This window comes from Perca flavescens, chromosome 4 (genome assembly GCF_004354835.1).
Source record: "Perca flavescens isolate YP-PL-M2 chromosome 4, PFLA_1.0, whole genome shotgun sequence".
Classification (NCBI taxonomy): Eukaryota; Metazoa; Chordata; class Actinopteri; order Perciformes; family Percidae; genus Perca; species Perca flavescens.
The window spans coordinates 35674399-35696488 of NC_041334.1; the positions used below are offsets into that span (position 1 = coordinate 35674399).

Below are 22090 nucleotides of genomic sequence, written 5' to 3' on the forward strand. Positions count from 1 at the left end.
ACACTGTTAAGGTATTCATTCATTCAGTATCTACAGCAGATGGTGATTGTCAGAGCCGTGATGTGTAACAACCAAGTAAAACAAGGTCATAGATAAAGAAATATTTATTTACAAGGGCAGTTTGGGATGTGGATGCAACAATCAGTTATCAACAACCCATTCCCTAAATCGACAATATAAAATGTTCTGACTGAATACTGATTCAGGGTCTATTTCATACATTCAAGAGACATATAAACACAAGGTCACATGCATACACAGATGGATAATGTATATATTTATTGTCATTTAAATATCCCAAATGTTGCATATTACAGCTTTCATTTGATTGTATGTTTTTTCTTTGGGATTTCTTTCTACTTGTGTTTTAGCCCTTAGAAATCCTCCACTTCACAGGAGTCTGATATTTGATTATCCAACCGGTTTCTTATCATGACTGGTGATTAATGCTGTATGGGTTTCCCATTAGTGATAGCATAATTCAGAAAGCTCCATAGCCAACTCCAGACAGTCACTTGCATCATCACAGGAACCGAACAGACCACAGTCCAGTTCCACGCAGGAGTCATCGGTACTGCTGGGAGTAGACTCCATCGAGGTGACAACTTGTCTGTAGTTGGGGCAGCAGTGATTGACAACTCTCTCACAGGAGTCAGGTAGCATGAGGATCATATCGTAGAACCGGCAGAAGAGAAAGTTCAGGACAATTCCTGCACAGTCAACTGAGGGAGACACATACAGTCAGGTAGGATATTCAAAACATGGTTTGCCTTATTGTATTTATTCAACAAGAAATTCTTTTTGGAGTTTTTGTTGGTCTTCAACAAAAGGCCTTTCCTCTTCACACGTTTGCAATGACCTCTTTGAACTCATGTGTGATGAATTGTGTTTAAACCATATCTTGGGACATAAATCATCTGTGCTTCTATAAGAGCTGCTCTTCACTTATACCTCTAACATTTTAAAAGCCTTCTTTTCATCCTTTACCCATGCATAATTTAGGAAATCATGCCTTGAGCCCTAACAGAGAGACAAGCAAGAAAGCTGTTTGGAGATATAATCAATTACCAGAAGTCTCTCCTATACTTTTGTCAGGAGCATTTCAAGTTGCCTTGTGGTTTGCAGTGAAACAATGTACTACCGTGTGTGCCAGCAGCCTTTGCCAAATGATGCCCCCATGGGTGCTATAAAGCATGAGATCATCAAATGACACTGACCATTAACAGTTACTCACCGAAGACGTGTTGTAGGAAAGTCCATCTGGCTTGTGTTGCAATGGATGTAGAGAAAGCACACCTCCTACGAGGCTACACAATTATCTAAATTATCTAAAACATTTTTATATTTGCATCTAGATCAAGACTAAAAGACAGTTGGCAATAATGTTGATTTTGGAGAATATCCTTTATGGTATTATAGGGGCCTTGTGTGAGGAAGAATTTAGCTAATTTTCAGGTTATTCAGACTTGCGTTGTTTTAATGTTACTGCAGAGTACACAGTATATATAAAATGTAGTTCCTCTTGTGCGGGAGCTTGTCGACAGTGAGGATGACAATGTAAGAAATCGTTATGATGAGAATTATTTAATTTATCCCTTGTGTGGTGTTCGGGTCTGTGGGACCCATTTTCAATGTTTGTTAAAAGAAAAATTATGCTATTTATTATTTATTCTTACTCAAACTCATTGGCCTTGGCTCATTTTCTGTGAAGAACATAAAAAAAAACGTATTTTCAATGACTGCACACGGTACACCCCCCGCCCCCCTACACATAACTATTACATATGAGGTGTATTTAAATGTAGGTGCTCTGAAACTATGTTGTCTTTCCAGAGGTGTCAAGTAACGAAGTACAAATACTTCGTTACCTTACTTAAGTAGAAATTTTGGGTATCTATACTTTACTGGACTAATTATTTTACAGCATACTTTTTACTTCTACTCCTTACATTTTCACTGAATTATCTGTACTTTCTACTCCTTACATTTTAAAAATAGCCTCGTTACTCATATTTCAGTTCGGCTTGTTTTCATTCCGGCTCGTCATCGTTCAAAAAAACACACACAAAAAACCCTATCCAGATCGCTCCATCCGGAGAGAGTGAATGTGATTGTGGTTGGATGAGAAGTATAAACATAGTCATTCCGACACCCTATTGGTTTGTACGCGATCCATCAAACCTGCACAGACCTGGTGCTAATACACCACCGGTGCTTTAACGACCGTTATCTACCGGACCGAATAGCAACGCGGATTTCGGTGCCTTATTTAGGTGCCACTTAGATGCCTGCGCTTCTCTCTGATGCTCCGAAAACTGACGTTAGAGGGAACTGAAACATCGCCTCACGGGACGCTAGTTAACACTACAGTTGGCAGCAGCTAACATTAGCCTACGGTTAGCTAGCAGCTGGAGTAAACACGGTTAAAATTCTGACAGCTAAACGGTGTAAAGTGTGTCTGTATTTCACTGGAGAGGATTGTAACACCAGACTGTAGCTGCCGTTGAAAAACACAGAAGAGATGTGTCACCTTTTTCAGCCCTTCTGAGTTTGCAGGTATGATTTTAATATTACATTATTATAGTCATATGATTTTGTCCTAACATTTTGGGGTTAAGCTGTTGTCCTTAATGGCATTGTTTCCCCCTTACATCAGGGGTCTTTAACGTTTTTTAAACCAAGGACCCCTTAACTTAAAGTGAGATGTAGCAGGGACCCCCTACTACATATTGTATGAAATTAAGTTGCCTATTAAACTGGGCCTACAATAACAGTTAGGGCAACCTAAAGCGTTCTTACATACCCTTTTTTCATAAGCTATTAAAATATTAATTGTTGGCATGATTTTATATTTTAATGTTACATACTGTATGTGGCACAGTAAATCTAGGATTAACTGTATCTGTGGGCTGATATCTTAGGGACTCCCTTACCTATAGGCCAGTAAGCCTATCATCAGTGGGAATTTATATTTGCTAATAATATGTTGGAATTATGTTAAGGCATTTTAATTTTAAATGACTCAAAGATAATAAAAAGACTCAAAACTGTACAATAATTTGGAGGCCCCCCGGCAATGACTTTGAGGACCCCTGTTGAAGATCTCTGCCTTACATTACTTTTACTTTTATACTTTAAGTAGTTTTGAAACCAGTACTTTTACACTTTTACTTAAGTAAAAAGCTTGAGTTGATACTTCAACTTCTACAAAAGTCTTTTCAAACCCTAGTATCTATACTTCTACTTGAGTAATGAATGTGAATACTTTTGACACCTCTGTGTCTTTCTGCAACTGCTATTCCCACACAAAGTTACAAAATTGTTACTTTTCAAGCACTTTCACCTGTTCTGATTAAGTCCTAAGAAATAAGCACCAATAATATTCAAAAATCTTGTTTCTATTTTTTTTTTACCTTTTTTATAATTGAATTTTCTTATTTTCTCACAAAAATTGAAAATGATCATATGCTCATAAATGTGATCTCACAGGGGTAAATAGCAAATATGAATCATAAATGATGTATATATCATTGGTAACTGAGCTAAAGGCTCTATTAAGTAATTTTGCATAAATTGTTATGGCTGTATTGATTTAAAAGCCTAATAATGTGGTGGACACAGGAACATTGGCTGTGTAACAAAAATATGAACACCACACAATGGTTAATTCTCCCATCAGTCCATAGTTGTTGCATTTTGCTAGGGTGGTTCCTGCCATTTCAACTGTTCATAACACATTCACTGGGCTTGGTTCTCTGCTGCTCCGTCTCCTCAGACTGAGTGCTCTGAGAGTGGGGTGCTCTGAATAAGCGAACAGTATATTCCAAAAGTGCTCAGAATTTACCAATGATCCAGTTTATCGACAGAGTGAGTTGTAGTTACCTGAATTCATGCTATTGAGGTCTTGAAGTGGCGTTGCACGTTAAGGGCCATTTTGAGGGGTGTAAGTAATACCGGATCCATAAACAACAATGGCAAATTCTTTCGGTTTAGTCATTCATTAGTTATTAAATGGGGTCAGTTTGTAACCACTTGTCCCATGGATAAAGTGGTAAAAGATGATGTTGTTTGTCAATAAATAGCTCCAGCATTTAATTCCTTCTAAAACCAGAAATTAATTTTTTTTCATTTCAGTCTGTGTATGGATTAACCTAATGAGATACAAAGTGTTAATTAGGGAACTTTAGAATGGTAGGTAGGCCTATAGACAGAGGCTGTTCACCCCTGTCTCTAGTCTTTATGCTAAGCTAGGCTAACCACATTGTGACTCCAACAAATCTGGTGCACAGACATGAGATTGAAACCAATTTTCTCTTGGAAAGAAAGCTTAATTTAAAATTACATACTGGTTAATTTAATATTTCATTTGACCGAAGTGCATGAGAACATAAACAGTCAGTAGTGAAATCACTGCTGCATCCATAGTAGCGAGTCTACTTTGATGGCCGTTTTTTTCTTTTTTTTGCATTAGTCTTTTTATTTTTTGCTGTAGTTTCAGTTTCTAAATTATTCACACATTTTCATAATTGATCACATGAACTGTATTAAAGCATTCTCACAGCATGGTGAGGAATTAAGCTTGCAATTTGTCAAATTTTGTATTTGTCTGTGGTGTGTGGCATTATTAGTCTGCATATTAATCATCGTTTATTTCATTAGTAGAAATGTTATATTTGAATGATAGTTTATTTCATAACAGTTATGCTGAGTGCTCAACACAAGATTTTTTCAGCAGCTGTGTGTGCTGGCCTTAGATGGGTATCATGAAGTGCTAGTGTCACTAACCTCCCATGTTGCTCTGCTGAGAAGAAGACACAGAGTCTGTGGTGGAGGATGCTGCAGAGGAAGGCCTCCTCAGGTACTTTTTCAAAGAGAGCAGAGGGGAAGAAGAGCTGTCACACTCTCCAGGCTGCTGAGTGTCTGTGTCTCTACCAGTCTCCCGAGGCCCAGTGTCTGCGGAGGCACCAAGTTTCCAGCCGCTGACTTGAGCCTCACTTTCTATCCTTTCTGTCAATGAGATGAAATGGTGAATAAAAAAGAAAAGGCACATCAGTTTGCTACAGGTACAATTTGTTTATTTGGGGCAAGGTGATTGAAAGTAAAAGACCACAATGCCAGCAAGAGCACAGAAGTCTAAAGACTGATTTATGGTTCTGCGTTGAATCTACGCCGTAGGTATGTTCGTGGATACGGACCCTACTTCATACTCTATGTCGTAGCCTGACGTGCACCTCCCCAACTGTGATTGGTCCGCTTGGCCGTGGCTTGGTAGTGTTGCATTTCCCCCTACTCATTTCCGGGTTCTCCTCCTCAACATGAAATCAAGAAGAGGGTTAACTTTTCCTGCTACAGCTTTCCGACCCTGGTCAGAAAACACAGGGGAGACACTTTGTCTCTCCATCTCCACCAACGGCATCGGTTCCCTGCTTCTGAGCTATTCCCCATCACTTTCTCGCTCGCTCTACCACTCACTCCCCACACACACAAACATACAGCTCTGCTATTCTCTTAAAGAGAGACGCTAGATTGATGCAGACACACCAGCGCAACCGCGTAGGCCACTTACTTGCTCTGCGTAGAGCCTATGTACTAAATACATAATACAACACAACAGTACACAAGACAACACGACCCAACACGACAGCACGATATGATGCAATACAATACAGTGCAATATGGCATATGACACAAGATGATACGATACAGTGCGACACAACACGATGCTGTGAAACATGACACAAGACATTATGATGCGATACAATAGGACTCAACATGACATGATACAATACGACACAAAAAGATATTATACAATATGATAAAAGACACTACGACACAAATCGACACTACAATATGACACGACACAAGACGACACAACGTGACGTAATGCGATACAACAACAGGATTATGAGAGAAATAAAAAAAAAACTCACTTTCATCATTTGTAAGCCAACACAGTCTAGACTTTTTTTCTGTCAAAGCTTTTAAAAGAGCATTACACAAACACAGGACTTTCACTCGGGAGACTGGGGTTCGTGTCCCATGTAAAACCATAAGTCAGCTGTCACTTTTTGAAAATAACCTTAGTCCGTGACACGATGACGGTCGTGATGTTACGTCACGTGCTAATTTTAGTAGTTTAACTTGACTAATTCTAAGCCAGTCCCTGAGGTTTTACTAACCCTGAATAAGGGGTTAGGGTTGCATAAACTAAAATGATTCCGTTTCACAATGCTAACTATGTGTTTAAGCCTGCGCCCCTTACGTTACATAGACCGGTCACATGATTAAAATTGCTTTTTAATGCTTTCCTCATGTGAGGAGGGCCCAGAAAGATGCTAGAATGAATAGCTGTGGATGCGAGGTGGGGCCCATCGAAATTAACTTTCTACAGGGCCCAGAATTTTGTGCTACGCCCCTGCCTACGAAGCCATGGATTAAAGTTTCAGAAACGGTAAGGTAGATCTAATGCTGAAAATTATTGATTCACACAAACTTGACAACTGCCCATCACCTCCTGATCTTTGAGAACAGCTGTGTGTCTTGTGGGGGCTGACACTAATAGACACCACATAGAGACACAGATCAGTGGAGTCTGTGAGCTTCATGACGTGCCATGACCAAACGTGTGGCCTAGCAATTCATGATACTTTCATAGCTTCTGAAACAGCTGATGAGAAGTATGTATACGCATGTACAGTCTGTACCTGAAAAGTTAGGCTGTGAAATTTCCAGTGGGCAGGAGTAGATCTGTTTGTTAACATCTGATTAAAATAGATATTAATGAATTATTGCATTGGGGACAGACTGTTTACTTTTTCATCACCTATTCTAGGTGAATTATTCACCATTTCTTTCTCTGTTTTATTTAACATTTAATGCCTAATGATTTATTCACACTCTGGACACATTTTTGAAAGTCTAAACTGTATTTGTCTTACCTAAATTGTTGAAAGAGAGATACAAATGGACGTTGCTCAGGGCTGTATTGGCCATTTTAAAGATTTTATTAGCTGTTTTTTTAATACGTATGAAATAATGCTGAAAACATGTCTCCCTTTCGTCAGCTTGAGGTTTCCTGTTATCTCTCATTAGAATTGTCTGTGTTTTTAAACTGTCATTTCTCAGTGATTGGATGAGAAGGGAAGAAGTCAGCATGAGCTGGTATTTGAAGTACAACAAGTTAAAACTAACTTCAAATCACTGCCGTCTGCTTGTATGTTTGAACGGAGAAGCATCAAATGAGAAGTGCAGCTGGTCCATGCCCATGACCATTAGCTGATAGAGAAATAAGGCCTGCAGGCATTCTATGCATTTTTTAGGTTTTGTTCCAGTGTTTCACCAAGCCACGGTCACTCATTAGACAGCACAGTTACTAGTAGCCGTGGATCTGAAGATAATTTAATTTTGTGCAAAATCTACTCTAATTTGAAGCACATCAGAACCACAGAAAAAATCAACACAATTTAAAGAATGTATGTAAGCAAGGGCCTGACAAAATCCATTTATTTCATTGCTGCAAATTGTGATTTGCTGGGGAAATTGTTCTGAAACTGCAACTTTTTTAATTTCTCAAGTTAAATATAAAGTACATATATAAGCAGTAAGTAGACTTGTGAAATCGCTTTAGGGACAGGAAGGATGACACTGACGGCTGTATGTTATCCTAACAGAGATTTACAAGAAACACATTGACTCTATACTGATGCTCAGATTTTTTTTCACATTAACTTACCTCCTCTCACCCACGTAGCGCTCTCCTCAGCAGTGTTTACTCTCCCTTTGTCTTTCACATCGCCTCTCAGAGTAATTTCATCTGCCATCTGGTCCATTGCATCACAAATAAAAAATGCACTCCTTATGACAAACCTGATTATCTCAAGCCAAAAATATGTGGCTGCACACAGCTGAGGCCAACATGAGTTGATGTCAAACACAGTGTTACCACAGCTCTGTGTCTTCATTCAATCGTCAGCTCTCAGGATTAGGTTCTCACGCGGCGGGCTGCGACATAGTCTTCTCGTCCTGGCTGTGGAGGCAGCTATTCACCTCGGCTAGAGAGCAGAGAGCATCCAGGACAAATTATCCTTTACATTGCACAGGGTCCATTTGGCTTGCTGCCTACTGTACTGTAAGCCTTTCCAATGTTCCAATGGCGTTGGCAAAAACACTAGAGATCCGCTCCTACTAAAACATCACCGGGACAAAGTCAGCAACATTTTATTAGTTGGACTCGTTTCCCTCTATGAAGTGATAATGAAGCCAAAAGCAAATGCAGAGCATCACATAATAAAGGGAAATTTCACATTCAAACTGCAATTTCATATACAAATGCATTATTCAGCAATCAGGACACAGTGTTGAGATTTTGTGAGATTTTGTGATGTTTTATAATTAGAAAAGTCACTGTTTTTCAGAGTATGTTAAAATATTTGGCAGATTATTGTCAAGACAAGACAATATAGCACACATTTAGATACACACTCCCTCATGTACACACGCACGCACACACGCACACACACACACACACACACACACACACACACACACACACAACATCTCACTCCTTCAAGGCTGTGATTCTGCTGAACATATGCATGAGGCAGCCGGTGCCAGTTTGTTTGTTGGGGCGAAACACGCAGCGAAACATGGATAGTGAGCTGCATTCAAATTTCTCACAATACAAGCCAACCAATTTACTCTAATTAGGCTCAACACTTGAGTTGCATTTTAATAGACTCCCTGTTGTGTTTGCATATGTTTAGAGAACAAGAGCCATGCTAATTGAAAAATTAAGATGTGAGAGTATTTGTCTACTGAGCTCCTACCACGCTGCACTCAGTGTAACTACAACTCCTGAAGAGAACTTCCACAGAGATTCTAGTGCTTTCTTTGCTCCTCCTTTCCTATTCCTTGTGTTGTTATGGTGATAAAATGTGATTAAAAAAAGCCAAATCAAGATGGTGCTCTCGCGTTCTTCAAAAGGCGATGTGTGACAACACTGTATTCCCTCTTCGTGGTCTTGTTGTTTTTAACTGACACAGCAGGTTTTGTGTTATTGGTTAACGTCAATCACGCCGTCAGAGTTCCAGCAGGCTGCGTGGTTAATTTGGCTCCCATGGAAATGTGCTCTCTGTGGAAAGAGCTGCGTGGCCCTGCGCTTGCAAAAAAAGTCACAGTGGCTGACACTCCACCCCATTAGAGCTTTCCCTAATGCAGAGTGAAGTGACAGCCTAAGATCAAGTTCAGGTACAAATTACATTATGTAAGTGACAGCATTCTAACACCCTTCGCTGCACTTACAGTCCACTCCATGATTTACAGTAAACAGGTACTCAGACACGTCCAGCTTCAGTCTTGCTGTGTTTATGTGTTGTTTGTGGCTCAGAGGTGAGCCTATTACTCTGGCTTCCCGATCTTAATTTCCCTTTAAATAACAATTTGGTTATAACCACGCTGTGGCAGAGCAGCGCTGGGTTTGCTGGGCTCTTTGCATATACATGTATATGCCTTAGTCTGATTTCTGTAGCTCGGGAGCTTTGATGTAGCTAAAACACAAGTAATATAGCTTGCACTGCAATGATTTATACATTTATTCACATGAAAAACAATACCGACAGCACCAGCAGTCTTTATTTTCCATTAGCCTTGAGGCTATACCCAAACCTTTTTGGGATAGTAAACTTGACTATCAAAACCTCAGATTACTGAGTTTGGGTTAAAGTACTGTAGTTGGATAATTATGAACCCAGAATGCCTTAATCAAAGCAATACCTTAATCTTGCTACCGTAATGTAAAGAAATCAAGTCAGTAATTGTGTGCTTGCAATAATCCTGCATGTATTCTCAATAAATAGCCTACAGCTCAACGCTAACATTTTAGCATGTCGAAAGATGAAATGAGTCGTTGCAACTTTAAAGATAAATGGTAGATGAAAATGTATTTATAAGGAAAAAGGTGTCAATTTTGGGTAGAAATGTTTCCTTATTCATTTTTTAAAATATGATATAGCATACAGTTTTGAGCCTCCAGTAAAAACTTGTGTTCCAAATGTTTAAAAAATAGCCCATCAGCTATGTTAAATAAATGACTGTATTTGACAACGTTTCACATTTTGAAATTATTAGCAACTTGTATAGTAGAGAAGACTTCAGCTAATGCTAGCTGTCTAATCAACAGTGTATTATTAAGTGTTAGCGATTAGGGTCACGCTAAAGCAAATTATCTGCTGGGAACATAAAGATGAACCTTTGGGTTCCATACATAAAGGTGAAATGAAATAAAACGGCCATATCTAACAATTTTCCGTATGGTTGCAATGTAACAACGAAGGGTACCGCAATGATGGTGCAGAGACACTGAGAGCACAAATACGGAAACGCCGACCAATCAGAGCAGACTGGGCTTTTTTTTGGGAGAGGGGCTTAAAGAGACAGGTGCTAAAATGGAGCTTTTGAGACAGAGAGTGAATATAGGTATATTAATAATAATATGTGTTTTTTTTTACATTAAAGCATGTAAACATTTTATAATAAACACCCAAAATACAAGTATGAACCTGAAAATGAGCATAAAATGTCCTCTTTCAATGCAGTATCAAGGCTTAATTCCAGATCACCTTGGAAGGACAACTTAACATTTACTCCGGGCATGTGTGTGTGAACGTGGCAGGTGTTTCGTAGAACTAAATGGAAATTATTTTTTTTTTTTTTGGTTTTAGTAAAATGTCTTAGTTTGTTGAACATGCTGCCGGTGCAGAGGTCCCCTTTGCCCCTTAATGAGTTCCGCAGAGAATAAGTGTCATAGTTGGCTCTAGTGATGAGAGCAGACTCCCATGTCACCTTGAGGCTGGCTGAGACAAAGAGAAGACCGCTCTTGATGTCATATTCATTCTGTCCTTTTACAAATGGTTAACCCCGGTGGACCGACTTTATTTTTATAGGCAGATGTCATTGTCCTCAGATAGATAAAAGGTGCAAATCTAACATGTAGAGGATGGGAAAACAAACGTGGAGTATTTGATACATGTTAAATAATGAGACTACAGTTTGATGCTCATGCTCAAATAATTATTTATGAATGATTATCACTTAATTATTGATTTTTAAATCAATAAACCCTGGATATTTTGTGTGTTTGCTTTATTTGCAATAGAAACAAACCAATGACAGCAGACATATTTAATACATCAGAAAGTAAATATCAGTCATCCAATAAATGTTTTATTAATTTTGCTTATTTGAATGGTTCGGCCAATGCAATGCAAAATAATGGTCTACATTTGCTATAAAAATCCTTTCTAGGTAATAGTACTCTTTTGATTCTTGCTAGTGGTAAACTTTAGTGCAAAGGAGATGGGAACACTTGCCTCCCATAGCTATTTCCTTTCAGGATTAGGTTATAATCCTGAAAAATCACCTCTGAGAAACTGAGCTGTGCTTGAGAGGAGATGAAATATGAAATCAAAGAATCCATTTCTGGTGGACCGACTGCTCTGCTATTGGTAAAACACATTTGGCGAGATCTCTGAGAGTATAGATTTCAGCAGTTATTCGTGGTCTTCATTAACTACCACAGTTTACTGTGGAGCAGTTTGTTCTGAGTTCCACTTAAAGTGCTGTACCTTAAAGCAGAGCTCACCTTTGCTTCCTCTGGGGATTGTTTCTGCTCAACCCATTAAGAACACAATAATTCATTTCCAACATCATTTTGCTCTAATTGAACATGTCTGTTGTATTAAAAAAAATTCCAACATCTTTAAGGACACCTGCCTGCCTTTATGACAGCTGAGCAGAGGGGGAAGAAACTCCTGCTGCTTGTCACAAAGAGACGAAATCACAGTTTCCAAATTAAGATTGCAGATAAATGACCTTACAAAGCAAAGGAAATCAAAGAAGTATGGGAATGGGGTAAATTGGATTCTTTGGCGTCTAACAGTATATGACTTAAACCAACTGGGGATTCTCTCCACAGTGGAGGAAGTGAGAGTTTCCTAAGGCAACAGTCCCACCTGGGACCCCCTGATGATCCATGGGGTGTTCGTAAAAAGCCTTGAAGTTATTCAAGGCTAAATAGATTTTTTTTCTATTAACATTTAGGCTGTATTGCTCTGATTTCAAAGCTTCTATCCTGGTTTCAGGCAATCTATTTCATTTTACAGAGTCAATATGCTGTATTTAATTTGCATAGCTGAAAGGATTGTTTATGTCTGAGGTCTTGCACCACACTGGATGTCAACAATTATCAAACAATGGCAAAGCTAAAAAGGGGTCAAATCTTCTGAATAACAAGCTTTGTTACATTTGTAATTATAATACTATTATTATAATATTCTTCATGATATTGTTAAGAATATATCTTGAAAAGAGCAGCGTGGATAGCTCTACACGGTTGCTGTATAACTTACTTGATGTGATCCTTATAGGGCTGGGTATTGTTTGAATACAAGTGTCGATGATATGATACCTGGGTTTTGGTAATGATACCAAAAACAATTTTTTTTTATTACCTTAAATTGAGAAATATAAATGTTTTTCTAAAAAAAAAATCACTTTTTTAGTGAAATAAGCTCTCAAGTGTTATATGTTGTCAAAACATATGAGCTATACAGTATTATTTTTTTTAATATACTGTATTAAAATGAGGAATGAGGAAATTTGTTGAAAGAGTAAAGAAGATTACGAATCCCACCAAACATTCAATGCCAGCTTTCGGTGCTTTAGGTCTGTAAACTAAAATAAAGGAAAGAGGAAGGTTGTTATTCAGCCTATTTATATCAGTATCAGATGTTATCACATAAATGCATAAAGCAGATTTTGCGACACTCATTTGGCCACTTGGAGGCAGCAGAACAAGTTATAAACACACCGCTGACACATTACTGCATCTTCGAACAAAGTTGGCATGGCTAACACATTAGCAAACCCTTGCCTGACACATCCAACAGACAAGAGCAGCATTAGCATTCGTTTGGAGTCGTGTTTCTGGACACCTGCCAAATTTAAATCCAATATTCACTCTACTTTTAGCTCTGCTTGCTTCTTGGGGGAAATATCTGCCTCTTTAGCTGCTAAGTTCTCCACTTCTCTACTCTGACTTTGTCTATCTAGCATTTGGTGCTCACCGGACAGTGCACTGCCGAATATATTTGATGTTTTTTTTACGTCTGCTGCTCCATTGTAAACATACATTTATTGAATAATGCAGCGCTAATCAGGAATTAATTACAGAGTTCCTTTCAAAAATTCTGGAGGAGAGTTATTATTTTCCAAAAGTATTACATTCAAGATGATTATATGCATCCTTACATGTAGTTTATTAAGTGGCACAAGAACAACAACTTACATAACTGATGATATACCTGAGCTTTATCAGTACAGCATTTGTACAAAATGAACAGTCCTCGCAGCATCACACAGGCATCATGAGAAATACCCATTATTACGGGCCAATTTGCTCCTTCAGATAATCAATGTTGGCACTGACTCAAGGCCTGCTCCACGGGCTAAATGCTTGAATTGATCATTGATGCTTTCTCACCAATAAGCAGTTTAAAATGACTAATTGGGTGGGGCTAAGAGTAGCCCAAGCCCTTGCTATTAGTGTAATGATGATATGACATCAGACGTTTTCTGTAAAGCATTGTCTTGTTGTTATTGGGCAAGACAGATTATGATTGGGTTTAGTCAGTGCACATTATGAGATGCTCCTTAAGTAGCATTCATAAAGCAAAGCTCCTTGCTGTGTCAGAGTGATAATAAGGGTAGTGATTCATATATACTTTAGGAGTCAAGGGGAGCGCCGTTTTAGACCTGTATTTTCTTTTATTTGTCCTTGCTGTTGGGGATCATGGTACTTCCTTTGTCCCTTTAGACGGAGAGCTCTGTCTGGCGAGTCATTGATATGCCAGCTCTGTTGTTACACATTGTCATTTTATCTTTCTCATTACTGTCATTACTGCAGACTCAGATACATCTCATTACAAGGGTAATTGGGACAAACATTAAAAATCCGTGCCCTCCTCCCTTTAAGTTGGATATCTTTCAAATGCTCAAAGTAGATAACCGCTGTGTTAGGTCCACAACAGCTGTTAATATTTCATGATAATATAGCTTTATTCCCACTGATATCTGTTTGACTTTGTTTCTTTTGATGGTGTGTTAGAATGGGAAATTAAAATGGGTTCAAATGGGTCTACTTTATCTGCATTTTTTTTCCCAGAAACCTGGATGTGCACCTGTACAGCTCAGCTTTTTGTCACACATACACATGGACTACAGTGTAATGTGAATGCACGTGGACACTGGCTTGCACCAGTGTGCAAGCAGACACACACATATGCACACCCTCGAACATCCAAGCGCACACACACACACACACACACACACACACACACACACACACGCATGCTTTTATGTTGAGTTGGCTCCAACTTCTGATGTAATTTTATTTTTAGCTGGTCTTCTTTTCTGTCAGAGCCCCATGAAGTCTTTTCCATCTACAACTTAGTTCCTCAGCCAAATATTGACTTTGGGATCTGATTATTAAGCAATTTCCACAAAACTTCAAATTACTATCTGAACAATTATTTTAAAGACGTTACAAGACCCAGTAGACCCCCAAGGTCTTGAAACTGATTATGCAAAAAGATAATTGCTATGAAGATTTAAAAAGAAGGAAATTGGTTTGACAAACCTATAAGTTGTTAACTACTGCTCAGTGCAAAAGAATACATTTGCTGACAAGGCCACAAAGAACCGGAGAAGAGGAGGTTTTTCCCATGTGCTCAGGTGGGCGGGAGGTATCGCTCTCTTTATTATCACAGCTAATGGCGTTCCAGATCTGTCCTCAATTATACAGGATGAGATGAACTATTAATTAATAATTCTTCTGATAGATAAATTGTGCCATGTTCAGCAGATGTGCACTTCTTAGAGATGGAGAGGAGACACAGATGGAGGCTATTGACCAACAGTGCCCCTGTCTGTGTCTGCCTTTATAGACGTGTGAGCTGTATCTCAGCTTGACACAGTGTTATGTTCTCTGTCCCCCCTGTCCTGCTTTAACTGCCCACGTACCGTCAGCAGGCGTCCACGTTTTCCTGATTTACTGTGTGTAAAGCCAATGTTGCATAATTTGTGTTTTAAGAAAAGATATTAATCCTACTTCACATTGCAGAAAATGGTTATTTTTTTACCCTCCCAGGTTAAATGTACACTGCCTGAAAAATGACACATCCTCAAAGTACTTTTGAGCAAAGGCTGAGTTGTATAATTTTCCCATAAGCTTGGAGCGTTTAAGTGTAGAAAGGAGGAATTATATGGCTATGAATGGCTTCCTTAATAGTGATAGTCACTTCCTAGAACAAAAGAAGGTGGCTCCGCAATGAGCAGGGGAGTGGCTTCCATTAAGGTCATGCACTGCGCCACCGTGACGGAGAGTGCATGAGTGACAACACGGCCAAGACGAATGGAGCACTCTCCCACAAACCTCGTTAAGACTGAAATCACCGAAAAAATAATAGTTATTAAATTAATTGCAGTCATAATCTCGTAAAATATGTGTCAAAAAATTATATGCAGTTCGATTAACACATAACATAGGTGTCAAATCTGTAATAAAGCCCTGATCAATAAAACAATAACCATGTTGTTAAAAGCAGTCATTGAAAGGTGTTGCTGGCAGTGGGCTCCAGGGGTGAGCAACCCTTTTAATATAAACGGATTTCATCTTTCCACCATGTCACCTAAATCACCTCAATGTTTGTGTATACAATTAAAATAAGATAATAAATTGCAGCAATGGATGGATTACGAATGCTCCCTTCGACCCCATACATCAGGCTTTGTCGGTGGCCCAGAAAATGCATGTCTAACAATCTGTTGATTACAATGTGGTGTGAGCAGAGGCCCCGGCGAGGGAGGGCGATGACTGTTGCAGGATACATTATTTTAACATATTGTTATGTTTAAATCGATAAGTTTTAAACGAGCGCTAACGACTGCTATTAATTAAACTTTCGGAATCTTTTATTAGAAAAGTTACCACTTGTGTGCTTGATTTAATGAATGGTTTATTATTTCATTTTGTTGGCCCTGACCATTATGCCCCAACGACTGGTCTTTTATCTTGAAAAGAAATGAGGCAAGGCATAGTTTATTTGCAGTGCGGAGACGATGATAACGCGTCAGTTGAAGGGCATGTTTGTTTTAAAGCCTTGGAGGAGTAACCGTGACTAGGTCTTGATACAATTTGCCTGCCTAAAACAATAATTCCCCCCTCCCTTTCTTGCTATTTGGCCCTTGAGATATTATTATTTTTTATCAGTGTGTTTATTTGAAATCATTTGAGTGGGTATGCCAATTTGGAAATGAAATTGTCTGTGCAAGGGAATCATACAGATTGGAAATTAATGGTATTGCAATTAAAACTTGGGAGTTACAGTATTTGGTAACAATTATGATAATGACTCTAGCTGGAGGTGTGAATTTCACAAGCAGGGGGGCGGTTGTTAACATGCGTGCCATGCTGGAAAGCTATAGTGGCAAGCCTCCTTCTCCAAGTGTAAAAAGAATCCACCAGTTTCTTCTGATAGAGCAATGCCACAGCAGAAATAGCTTGGCTTCTCTGTAGAATGTGTGTTATTCCATTACTGAACACAGATAAACTGCCTTTTGTGATATTGCCGCAGGAAGCTTTTTTGCTCTCAAGTTACTATTGACGGAACATGTCCCGCATTGTGCTGTAGTAATAGAGTGGTTTATCAGCTCACGTTGAGAGTAGCTATAGGCTAAGTATGGTCGAGAGTCACAATTACCAACAGACACAACATGCTGTTTGTCTGCTCATGATTAATGCGCTGATCAATGTGGGCCGCTGCAAAGACGCAGGGTGATGGAAGATTCCTGTGAGATTTTTTTTCTTCTCTTGCTTCTCCCTGTTTTCCTTTTTTTTTCCACACACACTGCTATCATCTAAATTGGATGATCAGTGGGGGAATTCTCCCACTCTCTGGGGTTTTCGCTGTGGTTTGTAGATTTTGCCTTCAGGTTCGAAATTCACTCAAACTGGAGGAGTCCTTTATCCAGAGACTGGCTTTTTTTCAATTGAGCATTAAGCAGGGGTCCAGATGGGGGGAGTAGTCGCCTTTTTTTTTTTTTTTAGCCGGGAAACTGTTTACTTTGCTACTTGCAATCCCATGTCAGCTCGTATAAATCATTAATACCTGTCTAAAGAAGTTACTGTACGCCTGCAGCAGATTCTGTGCTGTTTGTGTGGAAGGAACACCCAAAAGATGAGATTCATTGGCAAAAAAATTGTGTTCACTCATGTTGCCTTTTATACTGTTCTACTTAAAGGAATGGTTTAACATTTTGGGAAATATGCTTCCCATTTACTTTGTATGCAATCAGTGTGGCATGTAACCCCCATTAATCAGCAAAGTGTAGTTTTTATTCTTTTTTGTACAGATTAAACAAAAGAGATAAGAGATGTTAATTAGTGAGATTTCGATGTGCTGGAAGGCAACTTTTGTTACAGAGTGACAAAGTTAAGGTCCTTGCACTCTGAGTCCGAAATGTTCGTATGTGTTTTTTCGTATCTGTCTTTATAAAAATTCTTCACGCACAGAAACCTTGCACACTGAGTCTGATGCGTATTAATTCATCCGTTGCAAAAATGTTCGCAAAAACGATACAAAATCCAACACTCTGCCTTTCTCTCCTTCTCCCTCACTTTATCCCTTGTTTCTCTCCGTTGACAGTAAAGTTACCTCGCTGGCTGTCCACTCTGCCTGCGTCTTCTTGCGTTTGGCACCGTGGCTACCTGAAAGAGTTGCGGTGCCATCGCTCTCTGTCTCCATCACTACACTGTTGCTCTCCTTTTTCTGTCTGTGTTCTCATATTCCCCTCTTCCATTCTTCTCATCATCATCATCCTACTAGATATTACCATCCGACCTGTTGACAGGAGAGTATCTGAGTTATGAAATGATACATTGCACTCTGCAAGCGTCTTTCTGTGCTGCATTTCTGGATAGGCTCATGCCTTCTCTTTCTTAAAACACATCAAAATGTTTGCTACGGATGAGAAAAAAGACAAAATTGAAACGAAATTTTTGGAGGCAGTGTGTAATGACACAACGTCAGGTCGTATTCAGTTTTTTAAATTTCAGACTCAGTGTTCAAGGACCTTTACGCTAGCTGTTTCTCTTTGTGTTTTTGTCTTTATGCTAAGCTAAGCTAAACTTCTCCAGGCTGTAGCCTCCTATTTACCATACAGACATGAGAGTGGTATCAATCCTCTCATCTAGCCCTCAGAAAGAGAGCGAAAAAGCGAATTTCACAGAATGTCAAACCATTCCTTTAATGACTACCACCTCTCAGCATGAACATTTAATGTCATTCCAGTGGACACTCTGAACACAGCTCGACTGTTCTGCTGGATTCAGAGCAGACCATTAAAATGACTAGTACACACTCATCTCCGATTTCAATGGATTTCAAACAAAAGCCGATTACTCAACACACGTGTCTCCCACTGGCATATGTGGTTTGAGTGCAAAGGCCAGCATCGCATACCAGAGGTTACTTAGCAAGATTTTATGGATAGGCCTGCCACACAGTATTTAGATCTAACCCTTTCATGGTTCAAACAAATTATAATGTAATATGCTTTTTGGATGAAACCCAAAAAATTTACTTAAACGACCTACAATCCACCAGAAGGAGTGTTCTTTGGTTTTTTTTTAACCAGGATGCTGAACGCTGAGCCCCGGAGCCAGAGCAGAGAATTACCCATCAACTCTTGAGCAGATTCAGTGGTCAATAATTGAATGAGTGAATCCCATTGTCCAATTACCCGCATTATCTGTGGATACTCCTCTCATTAAAAGGCTAGGGAGGAAGAAGAATAATTAAAAAGATTTGCAGCATGGGCATTTAATGATCACGCTGCTTTTGCCTGATATACTCTCCAGGACCAGTGAGATCATGTGGGATTGAAGGCAGAGGAGAAGCCCCCCCCTCCTCCAGCCCCTCCTCCAGCCCTTTCAACTAACACCCTCCCTTTATCCCTGCCCTCCCTGCAGCGCCAACTGGCTCCACTCTGACAGTGAGTGGGCTTCAGCCACAGCTCTGCAGGGACAAGCTCACACTGTGGCCCCTGAGGGCTCAACCATACAGGCTTAGCGTACCATTTGCAAGTTTTTTTTAAATCACCCCCTTAATGTAAATACACACTGAATATTAAAAAACAGCATGGTACATAAAAAAAAAGTTGCCGTGCCAAAGTGCGGTGTAAACACTTGTAGTGGAGAGGTAAATTGCAGTTTGGCTGGCAGTGCTGCTGGCAGTCCGGACACATACCTGTGGTAGGAATGCCTTCATCAGGTAGAAATCCTTTGCACCATTAAGCTTGGGAGTGCTTTGAGAAATACACCCCTAACCTTCTTCCATGAAGCACGGCTTTAATTAGCGCAATCTCAATTAATAACACCAGTGCAATTTGGTGGAGATCTTTCGCCGTGGGGGCCTGCTTAGTTCAAGATGTTTTTTTACCTCAGTCTCAGAGAGCGCATCACATGGTCAAGTGCGCTCTTGCGTGGAATGTATGAAGGGCCTTGGTTTTACTGTAAACATGCTTGAATGGTTGCTCAGGAAATAGCAGAGCAGAATGGTTTCATAGCTGAATAGAAGCTGTCCAAAGATTGGTGAGTCATCCAGATGATGCAACAGCTGACCAAATTTGGTCATATCTTCTCATTAAGAGCACTTCTGAGGCTTTTTTGAAAATGCTTGACTTGATATTTGATGTTTATGGAACTTCATAAGTGGTGTAAATATTAGTTCAAATGTTTCCAGGCAGCTGGCATGGGTCGAGAGGCTGTGCTCTGGATGGAGTTGAGAAAAATGTTTGATCGTGTAGAGGCAATGTTTGATTATGTGGTTACCAAAACCAGCTGACAGACCAAACTCATGTATCACTGAGGTACAAATATTATCAAAACCCAACACAGCTGAGAGGATTCTCAGTTTATAATCAGCTGATATTGGGTTTTCCCACATATGCAAGTTGTCATCTGAATATCTCTGCACCAATAACACACCATTGATTTAGCGATAAGTGATTTGCAATCCTGGCAAGGTGTTTGTGTTTGCTTTCGTCAAGATACGGACATGTTATATAAATATGTTGAGATTATTCATTCCCGATAGATCTTCTGGGGAGTACTGGGAAACAAGCAAGTTTATTTCTGCTCATTTGAACTTACAATTGCTCCTCCAAATGCAAACTTACAAAAGGTTGTCTCCTTTTGTCAAAATCTCAATCAAATATGAGTTAAAGCAGTATGGAGAGTAAAAAGCAATATAAATGGTCCAAAGCAATATTGACAAAGCTACATTGTAGTAAATCTGACAGGTGGCTTTAAAGGATAAATGTGGTGATGTTCTACTTAAAACTAAAAAATAAAGCTAAAAAATTCAAACCAACAGTGAACGTATCCTACTGCCATGCATTGTCTGTGTAGCCAAACCCTGATATATATCTTATTCCTCTGTGCAATAGAGCTCCAATGCTATCTCAAGGTTAACTATCAAGAGCATATCAATGAAGCTTCCTACACATGATCAGCAGTAAAACTGCTCTGTGCCGGCTGTGTTTTCCTATGGGGAGAGAGCGGTGGAGACAACCCGCTAACAAGTGCTAGCTTTGGCGCCGCGCACTGCTCGGAATTGCCGCCGAGGTCTGCGCTCAAAGTTCAAATTATTTCAACTTTGACCTCGTTGCAGCTGACCTTTCAAGGCGTAACCAATTCCAGAAGCAATGATGACGTATACCTGCGCTGCGCTTTGCCTCTCTGCTCTGCGCCCTAAAGGGCTTTTCACACGGGGAGCGGCACTTCGCCTGCGTAGTCGCCATGATCCGCGGGGTCTCACTGCTCTCCTCATGAGAAGGACAACGCTCCGCGATAAAACGCCAGCGATCAATGTGAGGTAACCATGGGGATTCTGTGCACTACTGTATCCCTGCCTTACAACTGAATGACATTAGCTGACTGTGGTATCATATAGCCCTAATTACAAGTCGATTTATTACAAATGGTGGTAATCCTAGTCTTTTCCTAACCACGGACTGTCGTTGTTGATAGCTAAAGTTAGCTAAATTAGCATAGTCATAATTACTGACGTTGTGCCGATGCTCTGACAAGCAAAAGCCCCGCTGTCTATGTTCTGATAATTGTTTAGAAAGCAGTTTTATATTTAGGGAACTCACAATCAAGCAAGAATCCGACTCTCGTTCATTGATTTGCACTGGGCGAAACACACAATTAAACGTGTGCGTGTGACGAGCATGAACGCGCCAGTTTCACGGGATTGCGCCCGCTTTTTGCGTTGCCTGTCAAACTGCCCGCGTCCCCCTACCTGCCCGCTCGCCTCCCATTGAAAATGAATTACGAGGTGCGATAATCGCTCCCCGTGTGAAAAGCCCTTAACTCGCGGTTTTGCCGCCGATCATTTGTGATCATGACGAGTTCCTTCATGAATAAAGTCCCCAACAAATGGGCTATTTAATCCTACCTGAATGACGTTTGATAAAAACTATATTGCCCAGCTGTTTTAGGAAATGTCTGAGCCTTTAAAAAAACTCTATTTGTCACCCCTTTTTAAGGCTTATGTTTTCAGTAGGAATGAATTGGCTTATATCTGAGAGCCACAATCAGGCTTGGGAGGCTGCAAAATATTAAGAGACAAACTAGCACATCGTTGGTTTTAGGCATTTTCATGGGATTTGCTGACAATCCAAAAAAATATAGAATATCCCCAGCTTTAACCTTTAAAGGGTCAGTTCATCTAATGAACAAAAACACGCACTGTTTTACTTTTTATGTTTTTACTTTTTTATTTTACTTCATCACTGAGTGTGAGATAAGACTCATATACATCACAACTGCACTGAATGCACCTTGAACAACCTTGCACAATAGGTTTATCTACATCCTATCTTTACTAGGGAAACAGTTGTACATTTTTACTCCCCAACTTGTACATTAACTTTATCTATATCTGTTGAATCAGTTGTACATTTATTATAT

At 39.7% G+C, this 22090-nt stretch overlaps 1 protein-coding gene across 1 annotated transcript; it reads right to left on the reverse strand.

Moving 5' to 3' along the window:
- Positions 1-465: 465 nt before the first annotated feature.
- Positions 466-7829, reverse strand: mdfic2 (MyoD family inhibitor domain containing 2). Its single transcript, XM_028575091.1, has 3 exons — positions 7733-7829; positions 4798-5007; positions 466-722 (listed from the first exon to the last, which is right to left on the reverse strand). The coding sequence occupies exons 1-3, from the start codon at positions 7827-7829 to the stop codon at positions 466-468; spliced, it is 564 nt and encodes a 187-aa protein (XP_028430892.1).
- Positions 7830-22090: the final 14261 nt, after the last annotated feature.